Source organism: Eleutherodactylus coqui, chromosome 4 (assembly GCF_035609145.1).
Source record: "Eleutherodactylus coqui strain aEleCoq1 chromosome 4, aEleCoq1.hap1, whole genome shotgun sequence".
Classification (NCBI taxonomy): Eukaryota; Metazoa; Chordata; class Amphibia; order Anura; family Eleutherodactylidae; genus Eleutherodactylus; species Eleutherodactylus coqui.
Window position 1 is genome coordinate 81,504,165 of NC_089840.1, and position 23,471 is coordinate 81,527,635.

The window sequence follows — 23,471 nt, forward strand, 5'->3', positions numbered from 1 at the left end:
TGAGGAGGACGATGACGATGAGACACAGTTGTCTATCACTCAGGTAGTAGTAATTGGAGTAAGTCCGAGGGAGGAGCGCACAGAGGATTCGGAGGAAGAGCAGCAGGACGATGAGGTGACTGATCCCACCTAGTTTGCTAAGCCTACTGAGGACAGGTCTTCAGAGGGGGGGGCAAGTGCAGCAGCAGGGCAGGTTGGAAGAGCCAGTGCGGTGGCCAGGGGTAGAGGCAGGGCCAGACCGAATAATCCACCAACTGTTTCCCAAAGCGCCCCCTCGCGCCATGCCACCCTGCAGAGGCCGAGGTGCTCAAAGGTCTGGCAGTTTTTCACTGAGAGTGCGGACGACCGACGAACAGTGGTGTGCAACCTTTGTCGCACCAAGATCAGCCGGGGAGCCACCACCACCAGCCTCACCACCACCAGCATGCGCAGACATATGATGGCCAAGCATCCCACAAGGTGGGACGAAGGCCGTTCACCGCCTCCGGTTTGCACCACTGCCTCTCCCCCTGTGCCCCAACCTGCCACTGAGATCCAACCCCCCTCTCAGGACACAGGCACTACCGTCTCCTGGCCTGCTCCCACACCCTCACCTCCGCTGTCCTCGGCCCCATCCAGCAATGTCTCTCAGCGCACCGACCAGCCGTCTCTAGCGCAAGTGTTGGAGCGCAAGCGCAAGTACGCCGCCACACACCCGCACGCTCAAGCGTTAAACATGCACATAGCCAAATTGATCAGCCTGGAGATGCTGCCGTATAGGCTTGTGGAAACGGAGGCTTTCAAAAGCATGATGGCGGCGGCGGCCCCGCGCTACTCGGTTCCCAGTCGCCACTACTTTTCCCGATGTGCCGTCCCAGCCCTACACGACCACGTCTCCCGCAGCATTGTACGCGCCCTCACCAACGCGGTTACTGCCAAGGTCCACGTAACAACAGACACGTGGACAAGCACAGGCGGGCAGGGCCACTATATTTCCCTGACGGCACATTGGGTGAATTTAGTGGAGGCTGGGACAGAGTCAGAGCCTGGGACCGCTCACGTCCTACCCACCCCCAGAATTGCGGGCCCCAGCTCGGTGGTGGTATCTGCGGCGGTGTATGCTTCCTCTACTAAACCACCCTCCTCCTCCTCCTCCTCCTCCTACGCAACCTCTGTCTCGCAATCAAGATGTGTCAGCAGCAGCACGTCACCAGCAGTCGGTGTCGCGCGGCGTGGCAGCACAGTGGTGGGCAAGCGTCAGCAGGCCGTGCTGAAACTACTCAGCTTAGGAGAGAAGAGGCACGAACTGCTGCTGGGTCTGACAGAGCAGACCGACCGCTGGCTTGTGCCGCTGAGCCTCCAACCGGGCATGGTCGTGTGTGACAACGGCCGTAACCTGGTGGCGGCTCTGCAGCTCGGCAGCCTCACGCCACGTCTTTAATTTGGTGGTTCAGCACTTTCTGAAAAGCTACCCACGCTTGTCAGACCTGCTCGGAAAGGTGCGCCGGCTCTGCGCACATTTCCGCAAGTCCCACACGGACGCTGCCACCCTGCGCACCCTGCAACATTGGTTTAATCTGCCAGTGCACCGACTGCTGTGCGACGTGCCCACACGGTGGAACTCTACGCTCCACATGTTGGCCAGGCTCTATGAGCAGCGTAGAGCTATAGTGGAATACCAACTCCAACATGGGCGGCGCAGTGGGAGTCAGCCTCCTCAATTCTTTACAGAAGAGTGGGCCTGGTTGGCAGACATCTGCCAGGTCCTTGGAAACTTTGAGGAGTCTACCCAGATGGTGAGCGGCGATGCTGCAATCATTAGCGTCACCATTCCTCTGCTATGCCTCTTGAGAAGTTCCCTGCAAAGCATAAAGGCAGACGCTTTACGCTCGGAAACGGAGGCGGGGGAAGACAGTATGTCGCTGGATAGTCAGAGCACCCTCCTGTCTATATCTCAGCGCGTTGAGGAGGAGGAGGTGGAGGAGCATGAGGAGGAGGGGGAAGAGACAGCTTGGCCCACTGCTGACCGTACCCATGCTGCTTGCCTGTCATCCTTTCAGCGTGTATGGCCTGAGGAGGAGGAGGATCCTGAAAGTGATCTTCCTAGTGAGGACAGCCATGTGTTGCGTACAGGTGCCCTGGCACACATGGCTGACTTCATGTTAGGATGCCTTTCTCGTGACCCTCGCGTTACACGCATTCTGGCCACTACGGATTACTGGGTGTACACACTGCTCGACCCACGGTATAGGGAGAACCTTTCCACTCTCATACCCGAAGAGGAAAGGGGTTCGAGAGTGATGCTATACCACAGGACCCTGGCGGACAAGCTGATGGTAAAATTCCCATCCGACAGCGCTAGTGGCAGAAGGCGCAGTTCCGAGGGCCAGGTAGCAGGGGAGGCGCGGAGATCAGGCAGCATGTACAGCACAGGCAGGGGAACACTCTCTAAGGCCTTTGACAGCTTTCTGGCTCCCCAGCAAGACTGTGTCACCGCTCCCCAGTCAAGGCTGAGTCGGCCGGAGCACTGTAAAAGGATGGTGAGGGAGTACGTAGCCGATCGCACGACCGTCCTCCGTGACGCCTCTGCCCCCTACAACTACTGGGTGTCGAAGCTGGACACGTGGCCTGAACTCGCGCTCTATGCCCTGGAGGTGCTTGCTTGTCCTGCGGCTAGCGTCTTGTCAGAGAGGGTGTTTAGTGCGGCTGGGGGAATCATCACGGATAAGCGTACCCGCCTGTCAACCGACAGTGCCGACAGGCTTACACTCATCAAGATGAACAAAGCCTGGATTTCCCCAGACTTTTCTTCTCCACCAGCGGACAGCAGCGATACCTAAACAATACATAGGCTGCACCCGCGGATGGAAGCATTGTTCTCTATCACCATCAAAAACGGGGACCTTTTAGCTTCATCAATCTGTGTATAATATTCATCCTCCTCCTGCTCCTCCTCCTGAAACCTCACGTAATCACGCCGAACGGGCAATTTTTCTTATGCCCACAAGGCTCAGTCATATAATTTTTGTAAACAATTTTTATAAGTTTCAATGCTCATTAAAGCGTTGAAACTTGCACCTGAACCAATTTTTATTTTAACTGAGTTGCCTCCAGGCCTAGTTACAAATTAAGCTACATTAACCAAAGCGATTAATGGGTTTCACCTGCCCTCTTGGTTGGGCATGGGCAATTTTTCTGAGGTACATTAGTACTGTTGGTACACCAATTTTTTGGGGCCCTCGCCTACAGTGTAATCCAATTAATTTTTTGCCCACCTGCATTACAGCTGATGTTACATCAGCTGTGCTGGGCACTGCAATGGGATATATTTATGTACCTCTGGTGGGTTCCAGGGAGCCACCCATGCTGTCGGTCCACACGGCGTTGTGACTGCATGTGTCCACTTCTAAAGAACCCCAGTCTGACTGGGGCATGCAGTGTGGGCCGAAGCCCACCTGCATTTAACATGACATTACCTCAGCTGTGATGGGCAATGCAATGGGATATATTTATGTACCGCCGGTGGGTTCCAGGGAGCCACCCATGCTGTGGGTCCACAGGGACTTCACAATAGGGAGTTGTACCTGCCTGTGTCTATGAATTAAAAACAGCTGAAGGCTGCGCAGGGACAATTTGGTGTGCGCTGTGGACACTGGGTCGTGCAGGGGGGGTTGGGCAGCATGTAACCCAGGAGAAGTGGCAGCGGAGTGTCATGCAGGCAATGATTGTGCTTTGTTGGAGGTAGTGTGGTGCTTAGCTAAGGTATGCATTGCTAATGAGGGCTTTTCAGAAGTAAAAGTTGTTGGGAGGGGGGGGGCACTCTTGCCGCTATTGTGGCTTAATAGTGGGACCTGGGAACTTGAGATGCAGCCCAACATGTAGCCCCTCGCCTGCCCTATCCGTTTCTGTGTCGTTCCCATCACTTTCTTGAATTGCCCAGATTTTCTCAAATGGAAACCTCAGCGAGCATCGGTGATATACAAAAATGCTCGGGTCGCCCATTGACTTCAATGGGGTTCGTTATTCGAAACGAACCCTCGAGCATCGCGAAAATTTCGTCCCGAGTAACGAGCACCCGAGCATTTTGGTGCTCGCTCATCTCTACTGATTACTCATCCGAGCACCATGCGGGGGGGGGGGGGGGGCGGGGGAGTGAGAGAGATCTCTGTTGCAACTTAATAAGGGAAAGGGGTTGAGGAAGAGGAGGAGAGGGGTAGAAGAGAGAAGAGGGAGAGAAAGGAAGAGAAAAAAGGGGAGGGGGGCTGGGGGGCAGGTTTGAGGTCTTGTAACCAGACCTCTATAACAAATACAGACTAAACAGTCTGTTGCTTCATGTGCGATTAAAAGTTAGTGTTTTTCAGAATCTTTCTTCTCCTGTACGGACCCGTCATGGTCCGCACAGCGTCCGGAAGTTTTGTGTAGCGTCAGTACACGCAGGCTCTTCGGATCACCCCAACTACAAGTCTATCGGTGAAGAACGGAGAGGGCTGGTCTCCTCCCATAATTCTCACTATGTACCAAGGTGTTAGTTTAAAGGATTTGTTAATAGCCTCCTTCACCTGTCGGGGCAGCATGCATGGATTACCTGAAGTCTCATGCACTTTGCTGCTGCTGTAACACATTGTTTGAACGTCCTCTAACAAAGAACTAGTCCCCAGTTCTCATCAATAATACAAGCACGGGTCGGTGCTCAGGACTTGTAGACAATGCAGGGTCAGCTCTTCCCATTTTATAAATTGTTCTATGTGGGAGACCAAAGTCTCAGAATGCTTCCAGTTGCCAGTACAAATTAGGCTTTCCAGAGTCCAGATCTGGACTGCCAAGTCACCAGCGCACCTACATTAGTGCCATGTACATATCTGCCCACAGAAGTGTAACTTGAAGCTCCCGGTTAGTGAAGAATGAACTTTTCAAAATTGCTGAATTTCAGCAAAAAGTTTGGTTCGGTCCGAATTAGTTTGAACCGAATCGGAACTTCACTTTTAACCTTAAGGCTGGGTTCACACGGGGCGTATTCCCGCCGGAAATCCCGCAGTTTGGCCGCAGCAAAACCCATGAGATTTCCGCCAGGAGAACCGCCGCGGAAAAACCCGCGGCGGCTTTGAAGCGGCCCGGCCGCTCGCTCTTCCGCTTCGGCTGGTGCTCCCATAGAGGAGAGCGCGGCCATGGCGGAAATAAAAAAAAAAAAAATAGACATGCTGTCTTACCGCAGCGGATTGGCCGTCTGAGAAATCTCGTCCACATGGCTGGCCAATCCCGAGATTAGCGGCCGCAGGCGGATTTGCCGCGGTGAAATTCCACGTGGAATTTCCGCGGCAAATCCGCCCTGTGTGAACCCAGCCTAAGGGTTATAAGACAACCGTATGCGCAGTTGCACACACCTCAGCACAACGTATTTGCACCGTGAATTAGTCTTTTGTCAGCGTATTTTACTGTACTTTTTCCACGCAGAAACAATGTTTTTTTGCACGTGGGACACAACCACTTCCCGATTTAAAAGGCTAAAACATCTAATGAGTTCCAGATGTGTTCTTTTGTTAGCGGCATTGTGCTGCTTTTCATGCATCTGCTTGCGTATTGCATGCACATTTGTGCAAGCCACATTGACTTCTATGGGAAGCTTTAGTGCACAAATGCACACAGACTTAGAGAATGCTGCATTTTTTTCATGCGCACGCAAAATGCAGATGTCTAAATAATCCCTTTGAAATCAATGGGTTCTATTCACTGCATATTGCGAGCGCAAAAATTTTCACAAAACCAGGGTGAATCCGACCTAATAGCCATGAAAGTCATAACACATAGGTTGGCTAGAAGTGTATCTAAGTATGTTTGAGCTGTTTTAAGGCAAAGTTAATGAAGAAGCAAAAGAAGAAGAAACATCCATTATAGTGGGTTCGCTCAAGACAAACTAACGAGGCTCACATACGCACTGAATCAAACTTTTAGCAAAGTTTGCCCCAAAACACTGTTCTACTCCTGGGTGGTAATGTGAAGTCTGTAACAGGACCTTCACCTCCCATGTTCCTTCTATAACACTGGCATATTCGTGTGCCAGAAGAGTCTTTGGGCTCCCATAGAAGTTAGGGTCCAGGTGTGACCACTACCTCTGCACCCTCTATAGCTATGATCTTGCCTGCATAGCTGTGCCAAATAGAATCCCCTTACACCTCTGACTGTGGTCATTATTTGTAGACACATAGGCTGGTGTGCTGGGAAATGAGCCTGGTTACCTACATCACTGGTTAAGGGATATGGGCCTACGAGCTTGAAAAAGTGACACGCACCTGCAATCAATAAGCCTTATTTATTGAAAGCTGAGTAGTGCCAAGTAGTGCTTGTGCCTCGGGTGACCTACATCACAGTTCCACTGAGGGTACCTGTATGTAGCCATGGTGCATTTGAAATAACAACCAACTAATAGCCAATACAATATCCTAGGATTGGCCATAGCCTACAGATATGTATGGGACACATTTATCTAAGAGCAGCACCAGCCTTAGTTAAGTGCCACTCGGGTATAAGCCCTTTTACATTGCTCAGAATTTGTCCAAACAGCCGAAAATGAGCAATAATCGTTACATGTAAATGCGGGCATCGTGCAGTTTTTGTTTAAACGATGGATTTTGGTTCACTTAAAATCCATCGTTCAGCTGCTGAAAGACTGAGCAAATACATGCTATTTGCATGTATTTCGCTCCTCTTTCAATAGACTGCAGGATGTTGTCCGTGTCATGTTTACACTAGCTATGAGAATAATGCAATCTGCCGACAGCTGTTTGCACAGCTGGGAGTGTGTTTAAACACATGCTGGGCTCTGCAAACAACTCCTAAGGCCTCATGTCCACGGGCAAAAGAAGAATTAAAATCTGCAGAGGATTTTATCTCTTCTCCCGCCCACGGATCCACACCCCATAGGGATGCATTGATCACCCGCGGGTAGATAAATACCTGCGGATGGTCAATAAAAGGGAATTTAAAAAAAATGGAGCATGAAAAAAAACGTGACATGCTCCATTTTCGTGCGGGTCTCCCGCGGGCTTCTATTGAAGCCTATGGAAGCCGTCCGGATTCGGGGGAGACCTAAAATAAGAATAACTTACCCGCAGCAGACGGGCAGTTCTCTTTTTAACGGCCGGATCTTCTTGCCTCGGCCCGGCGGATGTGCCCGGCGAGTACATCCGGCCGTGAAGAAGAGAAGACCTTCCCGGTCCGCTGAGGGTAAGCTAATTCTTATTAATTCTTCTTTTCAGCGCTCATGTCCGCGGGGCAGGAGGAACCCGCTACGGATTCTACATGCAGAATCTGTAGTGGGCCTGATTTTCCCCGTGGACATGAGGCCTAAAGGTTATTTTACATGCAAATGAAGATGATAAAGTGTTAATGACCATTAATGGCCATTAACATTTTATGCAGATAGAGCGCTAAATCTTTCAGTAATTTGAAAGATTATCTTTGCGTGTAAAAGGGCCTTAATATGTGCCCAATGTATTAGGATGTGGGTCAGAGAGGGTATTGTCTCACCTTAGGGAGAGAACCTACAAGGAGACTTATAAGGCCGTCCATGCTCCTTGGGACACTTGTGAATCTCCCACTGCCCACTTTCAACAAAAGAGACGAGGGTGACAGAAAATTCTGCAAAGTCACTTTTGCGCAAGTAGGACTTCTGGCGTAAACCCTTTTATGAATACTCCTATGTGTATACTATAAGCCTATGGGTAGTGTCTGTATTTCACGGCACTGTGCACAATTTATTATCGCCAGGTCTTTATTTCATGTTCTAAATCCACGTTGCTGATGGCTGTTGTTCCAGTGCCCTCCCCCCATGTAAAGCTTATGATCCATGAAATAGCTTTTCCTTCTGTCTGGGAAGCCTATAATCAGTCCTGGATGTGCCTGGCTAGCAGGGGGACTCGCTGCACATTTCTGTGTTTACAGCTTCAAGCTACGTCCATAATGAAAGCTGAAGAAATCTTTTTGACGTCTGTTCCTGTGTTTGGCCATTAATGTCACTTATTCTTCCTTGGTTTAATCTGTGCTTTATTACTTCTTGGAAAAGTTGATGTGCTGAAAGCGTCACTAAATACAAAAATCCCACTACATTTGTTGGACTGGCCCACCAGAGGTCTGGAGGATTCTTCTGAAGCTGAAAGTTAAGAGGGTCACTTGCTGCGGGGGGGGGATCACTTTTTGGGTTATCTAACCCCTTAAGGACCAAGCACCTTAAATTTACAGCGCTTGGTCCTGGGCTTTAATCCCGACCGATGGTAAAAATATGGTATGGAATTAAAAAGCCTCTGCTCCTGCAACGAGGTGGGGTCCTCGGCTGTTAGTCACAACTGAGCACCTGGAGGAGAAGACAGAAGTAGAAGTTTTTAATTGCTTCTGCCTGCTCTCTTGCAGGCTACATAGTATTCGATGAGCTCTATGTAGTTAATAGAGAAAGCAGAAGTGTTACTTCTGCTATTTAACCTGCCGATCACGTGACTGCCTGGTGCCCCCTCCCAACAATTTTCTGATGCAAATTACATCAGAAAACTGTGTTACATGGTTTGTGCCATATTTACCATGTTTTTGTCACTTTTTAACTTTTTTAACTCACTCAACAAAGTACCGTGGCTTCGTGAAAGTAGGTCTGGACTAAATATATCATTCTGCACCAAACTTTGACACAATTGTTTTTGTAGACTAAGCCAACTGATAGATAGGATAATGTTAGATTAGACAGTTTTAAAGATACCCCAGATTTATCATCCAGTTGAGTCACTGTGATAAATATGCAAATACACAGATGGAACAATGCCTCTACAGCGCCACCTATTGGAAGGTAGCATTTCTGCAAGTGAATGGCAGACCTTTTAACCGGCCTTGTAAGAATTAAAGAGAAAATAAGCCAAATGCAAAGTTCTCTCCAGAAAGAAAATATAAACCATGTACAGATGATCTGTTTTAGGAGGATTGCTCCCTCATGAGTGTACAGTGGGTTACTGGCTTGGCTAGTGAGAGGCTTATAGATGTGGATCAGGAAGGGTATAATTTCTCCTCTTTCTTACCCAAGCCTATAGGCCTCTTACTAGCTAAGCCAGCCACCTACTGCACACTGATGAGGGGCAACCACCACAAAACAGTCTGTCTGTGTATGCTTATCTTTTCCTTCTGGAGAAGATTCTGACTTTGTCTTATATTCCCAATCATTGTTACAAGATTTATTAAAAGATCTTCTTGCAAAACTGCAGCCTTCCAATAGTTGGCGCTGTAGAGACATTGTTCCATCTTTTATTTGCATACATTTCCCAGAGGAGCATGCATGGCTTATAAGTCTCCTCATCCCTTCTAGGTGCTCTCCTCAAGGAGAAAACACACCCTTCCTGACCCACATCTATAGACCTCTCACTAGCCAAGCCAGAAACCTACTGTACACTGATGAGGGAGCAATCACCCTGAAGCAGTCCATCTATACATGGTTTATCTTTTCCTTCTGGAGAAGATTTTGGCTTTGGTTTGTATTCCCAGTCATTGTCACAAGGCTTGTTAAAAGGTTTGAGATTAGCTTGTAGGAATGCTGCCTTCCAATAAGTGGCGCTGTAGAGGCATTGATATATCTTCCTATTTGCATGTTTCCCAGAGGAGCATGGGTGACCTTATAGCTCTTCTCACATCTTTTAGGTGCTCTCCCTAAGTATAAAGCATACTCTTTCTGACCCTGTGATAAATCTGGCACATTCTACAACTGTCTAACTATGAGTTAGTATTAGTCATTCTCCCCAATGTTGCATTTTACGTAGTCTTTGATCACATTTCATTTTTGGCTCAAGTTTGGCATGTGTGGTGGGAAATCTCCCACCACAAGCTAAACACGTCCACAGGCCCCACACACCCAGTCTATGCCAAGAGAGTGCCCTTTTGGCATACACTGGGCTGGTATGTGTTGGCACATCTTTATGTAGGGAAAACAATCTACTGGGCTTTTCTCTGCAGTGGGACCCAGTACAAAAAACTTTACAGCACGGTATGTTTTTTTTTTTTTACAATGCAAGCCAATGGCAGACGTATGCCACTGGATGCTTATTGCCATTGGCAATTACACAAGACAGGGAAACCTATCAATTTTTTATAGTGCCATGTCATTCTACAGCTACAGGGAAAATGTGCCCATCTCGGATTGTCCCTAGGTGATAAAACATAATTGTTCTATGGCAGGGCCCCCTGTAGTCAGTAATCGGGGTAGTTCTAGGCAGCTCGTTGTTGTTCTGTATGATAATGCTGATGAAAAGAATTGGATTGCTTATTAAGGTGCTTTTAGATGGAACGATTATACGGGTAGTTCAAGAAAATCATTCAAATGAGTGAAAGTGACCGATAACGTTCCAACTAAATACGAGCCAACGACGAATAAGAATCGTTCACCTTTTGGTATAAAAACCATTGCTGGCTCATTCGGTTTAAACGGCACTCTTTCAGTCTCTCTCATTCGCTTATACAGCGAATAAATGATTCTCATTTGAATGAGCCAACAATGTATCTGCTGTCTAAACAGGCTGCACGAGAGCGAATGGGCGAGCGGTGACATCACTCGCTCGTTGAAATGAGAATTGGCGCCTCTAAAAGGACCATTATTTTGTTGAAGAATCATTATCTTCGTGGCATCTTAGTTTCCATTTACATTGTGCTTTGTATCAGCAGAAAGTTACTGGACCGTCACTCGGCCGCCCCTCTAACGCTCGCACAGCCCCCAGACTTGTGTTTTTACAATTACTGGGAAAATCCCTGAACTAACAATTAACTCTCATAGAAATAATAGTCCCCACAGACCACCCTTATTACCCAGCACTTAGGGTGGGCACTCAAGTAGAAATGTTGTCCCTTATCTATGGGAAAAGTCAGGTTATCTGCTAGGTTCAGCAAACAGAGAAATGGGGGGGGGGGGGGGGGGGCTGCAAGGTAAGGTTTCTAGGCAGGTGATAAGATAAAGAAGTATTATGGATTCAGCTAATAGATAGTGTAAAGAGTAATATCACTTTAAGATTTTTATTTAATTAAACAATTGGGTAATTTTAACCATTTTTGCCATTTATTTAATCAGCCAATTCTGGACACTTTTAATGAAAAATTTCTCTAAAAAGGCTGGTTATACACAATGGATCGGGTACTCAAGACTGTGAAGAGAAGCTGCATGCATCTAAGGACTCTTTCACACGGGCATAAGCATTTTTGCGTTTTCTCGCCGACACCGTAAAATCGCATGAAATTACTTTTTTTCCGCCAAGGTAATAAGAGTTTTCTCCCCCATTCACATGACCGTGAGCGTGGTTTTTAGCGAAAAAATACGTTGCACCCCAGAAAACCCTCGCTTGGCTTAAATCCTCTAAATTGACTTCTAATGCCTACACAGAGGCACCTGTAAGCTTTTCTCAGCGTTGGCTGCTGCAAAACTGCCTCCCCCTCCCTTTTTCCCCTTGCTCCCATAGGAGTCTATGGGACCCATCGGCGTATATTGGCCAAAAGATAGTTCCAGAACAATTTTTTTGCCCAACATATATGCGTCGGCACGTATTTTGGTCGCGTATGTTCCATTTTTCGCGCTTCCCCGTTTTTACGCTACTTATATTCGCCTGTGTGAACGGATGCATTGGAAACAGCCTAGAACAGCCAACTTGTCTGTTCTCAAAATTCCAACCACCGTGCCTGCGGTGAATGAACCACTATCCCCATCTTAACCATCTAATGCGTATAGGGTGGCAATGTCGCTGTACCCCGACAGCAGATGTCAGGGGAAATAAAGAAGAGGCATGCTGGATTTCTATTTCCAGATGCCACGGACCCATCGCAGATAAGTTGTGTTTAATGCAGATTCCACATCAAGGACTGACTTGTCACTTTCTCCTCTCTAACAAATCTGCACCATATATACTACAGTATAGATTACCATTCGAATGAATGGGATGCACTTTTGACACGAAATCGGCATCAAATCCATGCCAATGTCCTCAGTATGAACATAGCCTAATTCACTACTTTCAAGATATTTGCTTATCCCCTTTATGATGAGCATATATATTACATCAGTAGATATTATGGCTTCTCTCTTCCATTGAGGCTAACAATTTTTAATTGCACCTATTAGTATGTTTTTGAAGTGTGTGGGTGTGGGGAGGGAAGGTGGACCCACACAAACTCTATACAGATGTTGCCTTGTTCAGATTTGAATCCAGGACCGCAGTGCTGCAAGCCAACAGTGCTAACCATGCTGCCCAGTGGACTGTGATAGAAGATGAAACATTCAGGCTCCTGGGGCTGATAGCACATATGATAGGGCGATTTCACATCAGCGTCAGAACTTCCACCCAGAGGTTCCGTCACAAATCCGGATTAAAATAGCAGAAGAAAAAGCGCTGCATGCAGGACTTCTTCTTCCATCCAAAAGCCGGGCAGCTGGGCGGAAAGTGGATGGACCCCATTATAGTCAATGGGGTCTGCCCAGTGCTTTTCAGTTCCATCCAGAGACAGAACTGTCCGGACGCAGGGATTCTTCTTTCCTGCTCCCCAAACAAAGCAAGAAAGCGGAACTCCAAGAGCAGGTATGAAACGATCCATATACAGTATAACTTCTCAATTGTTACAATTCTATCCAAGCTAAGCAATTCTGTATGAGCTCTTCAGACTGGATACAACTGTGACAAGCTGTCAGCTGTGAAGTGTACTTGGTCTGGTTTTCTACCTTGAGATATGAACAAGAATTTTCCCGTTCTCTGCCAAAAAGCAGAGACCTTGGAAATGTTGAGAAAATGATACAAAAAAGTATTTCAGAAAATGTCAGTTTTGCTTATTATACCATGATTAATCCTTATTGACGTAAAACCGGAAAACCCTTTTAATCCCATTTCCTACCATATAATTACTGATAATTATAATGAGTTATAATCACCTGCTGTAGGTGTGACATTGTCAGCTGCCTGGGAGTATCTGCAGGGACATAGAGACGTATAAGCAGGCTTTATTATATGTAATGCTTTTGAATGGAGGTAATTGAATATTTAAAGTGACTGTATAAAGCAATTTATTAGGAGGTGGTTCTGATAAGTGACTTGATTACTTGCTTGGTAATACTTATCATTAATCATTACAATAAGCATATGACACCTAGCTTCAACTTTTACTTAACTTCTGTTCCCAGTTGCAGCGCTGTGGCTTTAACTTGTTTCATGGTTTGGATGGCAGTGCAGGAATGCTGGAAGTTGCTCAGAGGAAAGATCTGTACCAGGATTTGAAGCAGAGCATGCTGGGAAAGGAACAATTACCATATGACTCTGGTAAAGAAAAAAAATGGACAGGACACTGTTGTAGGCTGCATTCACACGAACGTATATCGGCTCGGTTTTCACGCAGAGCTGATATACGTCATCCTCATGTGCAGGGGGGGGAGGATGGAAGAGCCAGGAGCAGGAACTGAGCTCCAGCCCCCTCTCTGCCTCCTCTCCATCCCTCTGCACTATTTGTAATGAAAGGGGGCAGGACGGGGGCGGGGCTAAGTTCCGTGAATTAGCCACGCCCCCACCCTGCCTCTCCCAATTGCAAATAGTGCAGAGGGGCGGAGAGAAGGCAGAGAGGGGACTGGAGCTTAGTTCCTGCTCCAGGCTCTTCCATTCTCCCCCCTCCCTGCAGATGAGGACAACGTATATCGGCTGGGCGTGAAAACCGAGCCGATATACGTTCGTGTGAATGCAGCCGTAGAGTGATGTTAAGGCCTCATTCACACGGGTGATGGGTTGCCAGTGAAGAATAGCCGCGAACGAGCTCCAAGATTAATTAGTGAAAATGGCCCATGTGAATGAATGCATTGGAATCCAATTCTTCAAATGGTCGTGATTTTGAGCCGATGTTTCATTGTGGCAAAATAGCCATGTTAAAATACTAGTGTGAATAAGACCTAAAGGTGTTATTTTGGACTTTAAAATTGGTGGCCTATACATAATCAAAATTAGTGGTGGGGGTCCGACTCTTAAAATTCCGGTTGAGCAGCTGTGGCACTCTACTTGTGGAGTGGTTCATCCCCCCTAGGCTAGGTGCAAACTAGTGTAACTGTGACTTACGCTCGAGACTCGGGAACAACTTGCATTAACAGCACATATACACCACTCCGATATACATGGACACAGCACATTCACATATATTGGCATGTCTTATTTCTCGTCCATGAAACTGACAGGATTAAGACATGCCATGAGTTCTTTCATGAGGAACATGGGTCCATGTAAAAACAAGTTCATGTGTTAAGCCTCATAGACTATAAGGGGGCCGTATGCTGTATATGGAATTAGGGTGGTTTCACACCTGCATTGGGGATTCCACTTTCCTGCTCCATTCGGTGAGCAGGAAAGGGGAATCCCTGTGGTGGAACCAAACCGCACCAGACAGACCCTATTGACTATAATGGGGTCCGCCCACTTTCCGCCCAGTTTGTATATGACTCCATTCAAAAAAATGGGATTTATATTTGTGTGAGATTTGTGCATCTCGCACTGCACAAATGTTGCGCTATTTTCTCCGCCATGTGAAAACGGCCTTACAAAGATGCTGGATTGTACATATGCAGAATATACAGCCAAAGTTAATAAAAGGTGGGGCTCACTTTAGGCAATTGTAAACCAAGCACTCTATACCCAAGGCCCAAATATCTATGGTCGACCCAGTTGACTGCACAGACAACTATCCCTAATACTTTTTATCACATATGTTATATATGTGTCGAGTGGCTATATGACAGAATGCACCAATAACTGTACAATGTGTCTGTTTTCAGAAAAGTACGATGCAGTTATTATAGTAGGAGCGCTCAGCGATGGACAGGTTCCTGTATCAGTGCTTCCCGAACTGCTCCGTGTCACAAAACCAGGTCAGAACAATTTACACTACCTTATTCTAAGTTCACTTATACAGAATACACAAGCATTTGTTGCAGTCATATTTTATGCCTATAGTGTCCATATATTCTTAAAGGGGTCTTCTAGGCAAAAACTGTTGATGCCGTATCCTCAGGACGGGTCATCAATAGTTAATTACCGGGGATTTGATTGTCCAGCCTAACTGTCAGTGAAGCGGCCTGTGCATAATAGTAGATGGGACCGGAAATGGTCTAGTAGGCTTCACTCTCATTGACATCAATGGGAGCTGAAACACTTTTGGCACTTCCGCCTCCAACACCTGGGGCAGGTGCAAAAGTGTAATACCTGCTTCAGCTTCCGTTAACTTCAATGGCAGTGCATCCAGCTCAGACACTTCTGCTGCCAACCCCTATGACACATGTCCAGCCCGTTGCACTGACAGCGGGCTGGGTGATCAGGTGATCACTGAAGATCCCATACGGCGGCACCCCAGCGATTAACTATTGAAGACCTATCCTGAGAATAGGGCATCAATACTTTTCAGCAGGAAAATCCCTTTAAAGGGGTTTTCCAGGCACAAAATGGAAATTCTGAAACTGCAGAAATCTAGGAGGTAGAGCTAGCGGTAACCTGTACCTTTCTTTGACCCTCTGGACCCTGTTCTTCATCCTGTGCAGCCGCCGATCTGCTGCTGTGTTTACATGCATTACTTCCTCGTAAACACAGCAGCAGAGTGTTACCTATAACTTTCAGCATTCAAAGAGCTTGTCCCTTGGCCAGCGCTGTAGCTCCGCCCCCAGCTCACGGGTCCTACAACTTACTGGCACCAACCTCTCTCACTCACAGCACAGATAAATCTGCTGAAGCAGACAGACAGGACCCTCTGGCACTCTGAACTGCACATGAGCAATACAGCCTGTCCATTCCTGTCCTCCCATCATGCACTGCTCACAGGATGTTGGAGGCTATGGACAGGAGAGAAAGCAGCAAATGCGGAGTAGACCTCAGGAAAAATGGAGATATTTTTCGGGCAAAGGGTCACATAACATAGATAGACAATGAAAAAAGTATTTTTGTTTTATGATTTAATTTTTTTATTACAGATATCACAAAAGGGAGGGTGATTTCAACTTTTATTACTTTTTTTTTTTTACAATTAGTAAAACTTTATTCTGATTTTTACCTTTTTTTTAGCCCCCCCTAGGGGACCACAACTAGGGATGCTTTGATCGCTCCTGCAGTATGATGCAATGCTACAGCATTACATCATACTGCAATCTGACAGTCTGCTGAGACAGCCCTGGAGCCTTTCAGGAGGACCCCGGCTGCCATGATACTTGCATGGCTCTTTGTGATCTCACTGAGAATTGACAGCGGTATTTAAAGGGTTAATAGCCGCAATCGACCGCGGAGCTGACTGCAGCTATTGCCCGTATGAAGAGAGGTCACCCCACAATCTCCCTTCATACATACCCCAAAGCTGCATGACGTAAATTTACAGCATATAGCTGTAAGGGGTAAATCCCGTGATGGCGAACTTATGACACGCGTGTCAGCACTGACACCCGTAGCCATAGTTGCTCACACGCAGTCGCTGTCGGCCGTTAACCCCGTTAGTGAATACTAGCAGGGGCCACGGCTCCCCTGCTGGTATTCACTTACCAGCGCTACTACCGGTAGCAGCGCTGATCCCAGCGCACACTGTGATTTCAGTGTGCAGCCTGGATCCTCCTCCCCCCCTCCCCTGACGTCTCTTACCACTTGGTTCCACGAGAGCGTCCGAGGGAGGAGGTGTCCGGCAGCACAGTGACGTCAGTGTGCGCCGGAGATCATCTCTGCTAGCGGCGCAGAGGAGCAGAGCTTCCAGGACGTGGATGGGGTGAGTACGTGGGTCTCGGGGGGGGGGGGGGCATTGTCACTGCTGGGGGGGGGCGCTGTGGGGGCCACTGTCACTGCTGGGGGGCCACTGTGCCGGGCACTGTCGCTGCTGGGGGGCCGCTGTGGGGGGCACTGTCGCTGCTGGGAGGGCGCTGTGGGGGGGCACTGTCGCTGCTGGGAGGGCACTGTCGCTGCTGGGGGGGGGGGCATTGTCACTGCTGGGGGCCGCTGTGTGGGGCGCTGTTGTCGCTGGGGGCCTGCTGTGGGGAGCGCTGTTGCTGCTGCGGGGCTGCATTGGGGGGCGCTGTTGCTGCCGGGGGCCCACTGTGAGGGGCCGCTGCTGGGGGCCTGCTGTGGGGGGCGCTGTCGCTGCTGGGGGGGGGGGGCGACTGTGGGGGGCGCTGTCGCTGCTGGGGGGGGCGGCTGTGGGGGCGCTGTCACTGCAGGGGGCTGCTGTGGGGGGCACTGTTGCTGCTGGGGGCCGCTGTGGGAGGTCGCTGTCGCTGCTGGGAGGCCCGCTGTGGGGTGCGCTGTCGCTGCTGGGGGGGCCACTGTCGCTGCTGGGGGCTGCTGTGGGGGGCACTGTCACTGCTGGGGGCTCATTACTAAGATAAGTGAGGGGGAGCCAGCGAGAGGCGAGGGCCTCTGCTTATAGGTGTTTTGGGTTTACTAAATACAGCTATATATTACAATTATACATTTGTGTTATTTAAACTATAAATATCGCAAATTTATGGATTTTTTCTTGAAGTAACGCACCACCCGAGTTATGCTCGGTCTTTTTGCGAATTTTGGCACACCAAACTCAAAATGTTGCCCATCACTGGGTTAATCTATTTGTAAAATACTAAACCGCTCTTCTGTATTCTTCCACTGTTAGGTCAGTTTCACATGGGCATATTTTGCGTGTGTAATATGCAGAGAATAGAACCCATTGCTTCCGATGGGTTCGTTTACATCTGCATATTTTTTTTGCGCATTTCGGTCGCAAAATGAAAAAATACAGCATGCGTTATTTCCCTGCATACCAAGAAGTTCCACAGAAGTCAACGAGGATCCACAAATATCCGCAAAGTGTGCTAGGAGATGCGTGAAACACTGAATCATGGCTCTCATGAGTAGACTCACTATTAGAGATGAGCGAACGTGCTCGGCCCCGCCCCTTTTTCGCCCGAATACCGCGATTTTCGAGTACTTCCGTACTCGGGCGAAAAAATTCGGGGGGCGCCGTGGCGGCGCGGGGGGTTGCAGCGGGGAGTGGGGAGGAGAGGGAGAGAGAGAGGGCTCCCCCCTGTTCCCCGCTGCTACCCCCCGCACCGCACCGCCTCTCCCCGCCCCCCCCCCCCCGAATCTTTACGCGCGAGTACTGAAGTACTCGAAAATGGCGGTACTCGGGTGCGTAAGTACTCATTACGAGTACGTTCGCTCATCTCTACTCACTATGGTTGGACACTAAATGTGGTTGACAAGTGATCTCACGTTTGCCTTTTTAGATGCATACATTCATGTATGATGATGAACACTCCTCCCCTTTGACAAAATCTGGCATATGCTCCTGCATAACAGTAAATATCATAGTGCCACCATATATAATGCAGTCAGTTCATGGACCGGCCACTGAGACCCCACATATCCCTCTCATAGAGTGCCAGCCACAGATTTAGATTAACATGTTCTTGGGTTTAAATGGCACAGTTTGATAGTGTGAAGAAGAAACAAGGGGGGAATGAAAATTTAATATAACATTTTTTTTCTTATTTTTTTGTGATATTGGATGCAAAAGAAAAATGTCCTAGAAAACTGTTTGCATTCCAAGCATATACACTTCATAGATCTGGCACACCTTACACTGACTACGGTTTTTCTGCTCATGTCTAGGTGGCCTTGTGTGTATGACCACACGTAGTAACATCTCCAACTTGTCGTACAAGGCTGAACTGGAAGAAGAAATGTCTTCTTTACAGAACCAAGGATTCTGTGAACAAGTCTTGGTACAAGAAGTGGAGCAGTGGGAGAAAGCCACATCAGAAAAGGAGATCACTCAGGAATCGGATTATATCGCCGGAGTCATATACATTTATAGGAAAATGTCAGCCCCCTCCACTGTCATATGAGTGTACACATACCGCCATATTGTTTTACATTTTTGGGTATGTTTTGATGAACCATCATTTAATAACATTCCTTAGGGCTTATTCATACAAACATATTTGCGCGCGCAATACACAGTTAATAGATGATTTCAATGAGTTTGTTCACATCAGCATATTTTCCACGCACATTTCATCTGCCCATTGTATTCAATCGGTGAGATCGCATGGCTCTCGCATGCCGTATGATGTGCATGCAAGTGTGATGGGATGTTTCCCAATGAACTCAATAGGAAACACTTGCGATCCTGAAAGGTGAGTGAGGATTGCAATTTCACAAAAGCAATGCGATGGGAATTTTAATAAAAAAACACATCAACCTGAAAATCGGTCTAATGACAGTGTGAATGTAGTCTTAAAGGGGTGGTCTCGCAAAACCAAGTGGGGTTATACACTTCCGTATGGCCATATTAATGCACTTTGTAATGTACATTGTGCATTAAATATGAGCCATACAGAAGTTATTCCACTTACCTGCTCCGTTGCTAGCGTCCTCGTCTCCATGGTTCCGTCTAAATTCGCTGTCAGCTAGCTTTTTTAGACGCGCTTGCGCAGTCCGGTCTTCTCCATTCAGCACGAGCCGCTTCAGTGTGCTCCCCGCTACAGCTCTTCTGTGCATGCGCAGACGAGCTGTCACTGCTCGGGAGCGCGCTCCTGCGGCCATTCTGTACCTTCCTCTGTTAGAGGAAGGTGCAGAAACTGGAGCTGCCCAGCGGAGAAGCCCAGCCCAGCCCAGCCCAGCAGCCCCGAGAAGCCTCCCAGGTAAGTGATTTGTCGGGGGGGGGGGGGCTGCCGCTGCGCCGGGCTGCGCCGGGGGGGGCTGTCGCTGCGCCGGGGGGGGGCTGCCGCTAGGCCGGGGGGGCTGTCGCTAGGCCGGGGGGGGGCTGCCGCTAGGCCGGGGGGGCTGTCGCTAGGCCGGGGGGGGCTGCCGCTAGGCCGGGGGGGCTGTCGCTAGGCCGGGGGGGGGCTGCCGCTAGGCCGGGGGGGCTGCCGCTAGGCCGGGGGGGCTGTCACTAGGCCGGGGGGGGCTGCCGCTAGGCCGGGGGAACTAGCGCTGGGCTCCGGAACCTAGCGCTGGGCTCCGGGGCCTTCACCTGGGCTGAGGGTCTAGCGCTGGGGAGCCGGGGGCTAGCGCCGGTTACCTGCTGCCTGGCGGTGGGCGTCTGGTCGGCGGCTGCGCGGCGTCCGGTTGCCATGGAGACACAGCTGGCGGCGTCTCGGGAGCGCGCACGTCGGGCTGCAGCGAGCGACGGGGAAAGAGCCGCGGCCATCTTGAGGAAACTTTTATAAGTTGCTGAAACGCTGGAACGGTAAGTACGAACCAGCTAGAAATGTCATTTACAGGGGGGCTTAGTAATGTGTACTTAATGGGGGGGACTGGGCAAAAAAAAAATTTAACTGCTTCCTCGAGACATCTCCTTTAAGCCTTAAGGCTCTTTAACACAAGCATTTATCGGCCGTGTTTTCACGGTCGGACGATATAGGCTACCCATCTGATGCATTGGTTTTCAATGTATCAGTTCAGATGGGCCCATTCCCGATCTGTAAAAACATCTGTCTGACAAAGATAGTGCATACCGTGCGCATTTCGGACGGACGTTTTTACACCGGCCAGTAAAGATAATTCTGAAACTATCTTCAGCCAGAATACGGCGGTCGCTGCCATAGACGTATATGGAAGTCTATGATAGCTGCCAAAGAAGGGAGGTGGAAGGGAGTTTAGCAGCATGACTGCTAAACTCCCTCCCTCTTCTCTCCCTCTCTCTGCCCCTTGCCGGCTGTCTGCAATGGTAGGGGACGGGGCAGGAGCTAGTGTGCTAAAGTCCAGCCCCCTTGCTGGCAACTCCCATAGGCTGGAGCGTAGAGGCGGAGGGACTAGCTCTGCTAAGCTCCCGCCCCCTCCCACCGGCCAATAGTTTCCCAAGGCTGTTGCGTATATGTGCTACATAAATCCCCATGTGAATAAAACCTTAGAATTTCATATTTGTGTGCATTTTGTGCATGTCACATTCACCCTTAGACTTCATTCACACGGGCACAATGATTTTCGGCAACACTCCTGTGAAAGAGGTGTAAAAGAAAGGCTATCTTTGTTTCCCCCAGAGCAACCAATCACAATCCAACTTTAATTTTGTACCCTGCTGTGGTAAAATGAAAGCTGCAATGTGATTGGTTGCTTTCTTTTAGACAGTTTCATAAATCTACCCCAAATTGTTCTGATTCTTTTAAAAGAACGTTCAATCTTGATGTTCAGTTATGCAGCTACAGATGCCGCCATCTAGGATACTTATGGGAGTTGAATGTCCTGACTGTAGAATGACCAGCTTACTGGGAATATGTCACCAGGTTTATGGTGCCCTGAGTGCAGCATAAAATAATGATGGGGCCTTAATTCCAGCATTGTGTCACTTACCTGCCAATATTGGTGTAATTTTCAGATTCAGCTCAAGCTGAGCCTGTATGAGAAAGTGCCCAGGGCCCACCAATAAAACTCATTCTGGGGGCTTACTGTATGGCTACAGTACATGCAAATATTACCTGATCCCTATTCCTCAATCCTCAGCTATTGCATTCTTCATACACTTCAATGGAAAGTTTCTTGTGTTTCAGTGGGGCCCTGTCTCCATTTAAGCAGGGGTGGGAATTGATGGACCAATCACCGGATAGATGAGGATTCCAGAGGTGGCATTCATGGCTATCTTGTAAAAGGGGAGATCATAGGTAAAATAATGTTGAGAAGGCCGAACTTTTAAATTCCTATTTTGTATCTGTTTTCTCTCAGAAAGTAGATGGAACATCAACTAATCTTCCCTGTGCTATTGCGGGAATAAAAAAATGCAGGCTATCTATAAGTAGAGAGATGGTGAGGGAACACTTACCTAACTTACATGAATTCAAGTCTCCAGGTCCAGAAACATTACATCCTAGGATACTGAAGGAAGCAGCAGAGGTAATTGCTGAACCACTCATTGTAATCTTTGAAAGTTCCTGGAGAACAGGAGAAGCACTGTGTGCAAGTACTTGGATGAGAATGGAGTAATTACCCAGAGCCAGCATGGGCTTGTAACAAGTCATGCCAGACAAATCTAATTTTCTTCTATGACAGAATCATGGGCTTGGTTGATCAGGGAAATACGATACATATAGTTTATCTTAACTTTAGTAAAGCATTTTACAAAGTATCTCATACCATCCTTACTGAAAAAATGACTAAATATGGGATCGACAAGGCAACTGCTACGGTAGGCGGATTCACAACTGGTTGAGTGATTGTACTCAAAGAGTGGTTATAAATGGCTGCACATCCAAGTGGAAGAATGTGTCAAGTGGGGGACCACAAGGCTCTGTCCTGGGCCCAGTGTTGTTCAACATTGACTCTTAGCACTCACCTCACACTGTACTTCTTTAACTAAAACTTCAGGAAAACTACACAATATTGACAAGTAAGTGACATCAGGGTGCCTATCACCACTTTAGGCTGCCCTCAGATATGGCAGCAATTAGTAGTTGCCAGGCACTTCTTGTGAAACGTTTCTCTGGCGAAAAAAATAAGAATGCTTTTAATGTAGGTGCGTGATGGCATATTCTGCAATGCTGTTGTGGAATATTCCATCCCGTGTGAAAGCACTGTAATTGGATTGATACAGATCTCACATGTTCACTCCTTGTTTTCTCTGATGAAGATGTCAGGATCCACCAACAATTATCTAATGTCTCCGGCCAGAATTCGTCTGACTCACTGTACTCACATCCTCACCTACATGTTGTCCGTGGTGCAATTAATCCAACCTCACTGTGGTTTTAATTTTCCTTTCTTTCAGAGCAATTATATCTCTGATAATACTTCTGAGATTGTTCCTCCCTCGTCCTTCTAATCCTTACACTATCACTGCATAGCTTTGTGTATGGCTGTACATGGTTTCTTCTTAACCCTCTCCAATCCACTGTCTGACGTCTGAAGACATTCTTATTGAAGGCTGTACAGCTCCGATGTCGGAAGACGTCCGGCAGGGTATTCTTACTGTATATTACTGGCCGCTCTGTTGTCAAGGGGCCTCTCCAGCATGTCCCATACCGCAGTACTGGCTCTAGCCAGCAGATGGCACCATTGTAAAATGGCCGAAAGAGAAAGTCCACTAGGAAACCCTGAGTCCAAAATTGGATTGCAAAGGATTAACATTTGTTGCTACTGCCAGATATGTAGCATAAATATCCCCCAGTTCCGACATGAAGGGCTTGGGAATCAGCACCACTAACATTTAACATCTATCACTCCTTTCAGTAACATTTTGACACTAAGATGTCAAGAATGCATTAGAGTTTTTCAAGGAAGCTTCATATATTGCAGATGCAGCATTACTTACTGGTTAATGCCAGTTTATATGCTATTCAGGCTCTGTGGAAGACTGAATGACTATCCCTCTGGATACTACAAATTATGCAATTTGTAGTTGTCAACTTTGGAAATCCAACATCTGTTGTACTACAGCTATAGATCTGAAGGAAAAAGTGGATTGACAACTTTCTCCCTATTACTGTGCGTAGAAAGTTGTCGCTTAGCCGCAGGTGGCTGTAATGCTTT

General features: G+C 48.0%; 1 protein-coding gene across 4 annotated transcripts in view; it reads left to right on the top strand.

The window, feature by feature from the left end:
- Positions 1-23,471, top strand: part of METTL27 (methyltransferase like 27) — a 44,823-nt gene that overhangs the window by 18,783 nt on the left and 2,569 nt on the right. For 3 of the 4 annotated variants that reach the window (XM_066599768.1, XM_066599770.1, XM_066599769.1), the window contains 4 exons: positions 13,154-13,289; positions 14,780-14,872; positions 18,618-18,690; positions 18,725-19,233. In XM_066599768.1, the coding sequence (XP_066455865.1) occupies positions 13,154-13,289; positions 14,780-14,872; positions 18,618-18,690; positions 18,725-19,148 (726 nt within the window). In that variant the 3' untranslated portion in view covers positions 19,149-19,233. Of the gene's footprint in view, positions 1-13,153; positions 13,290-14,779; positions 14,873-18,617; positions 19,234-23,471 lie in introns of those variants that run through there. The other variant, XM_066599771.1, reaches the window with a different exon arrangement.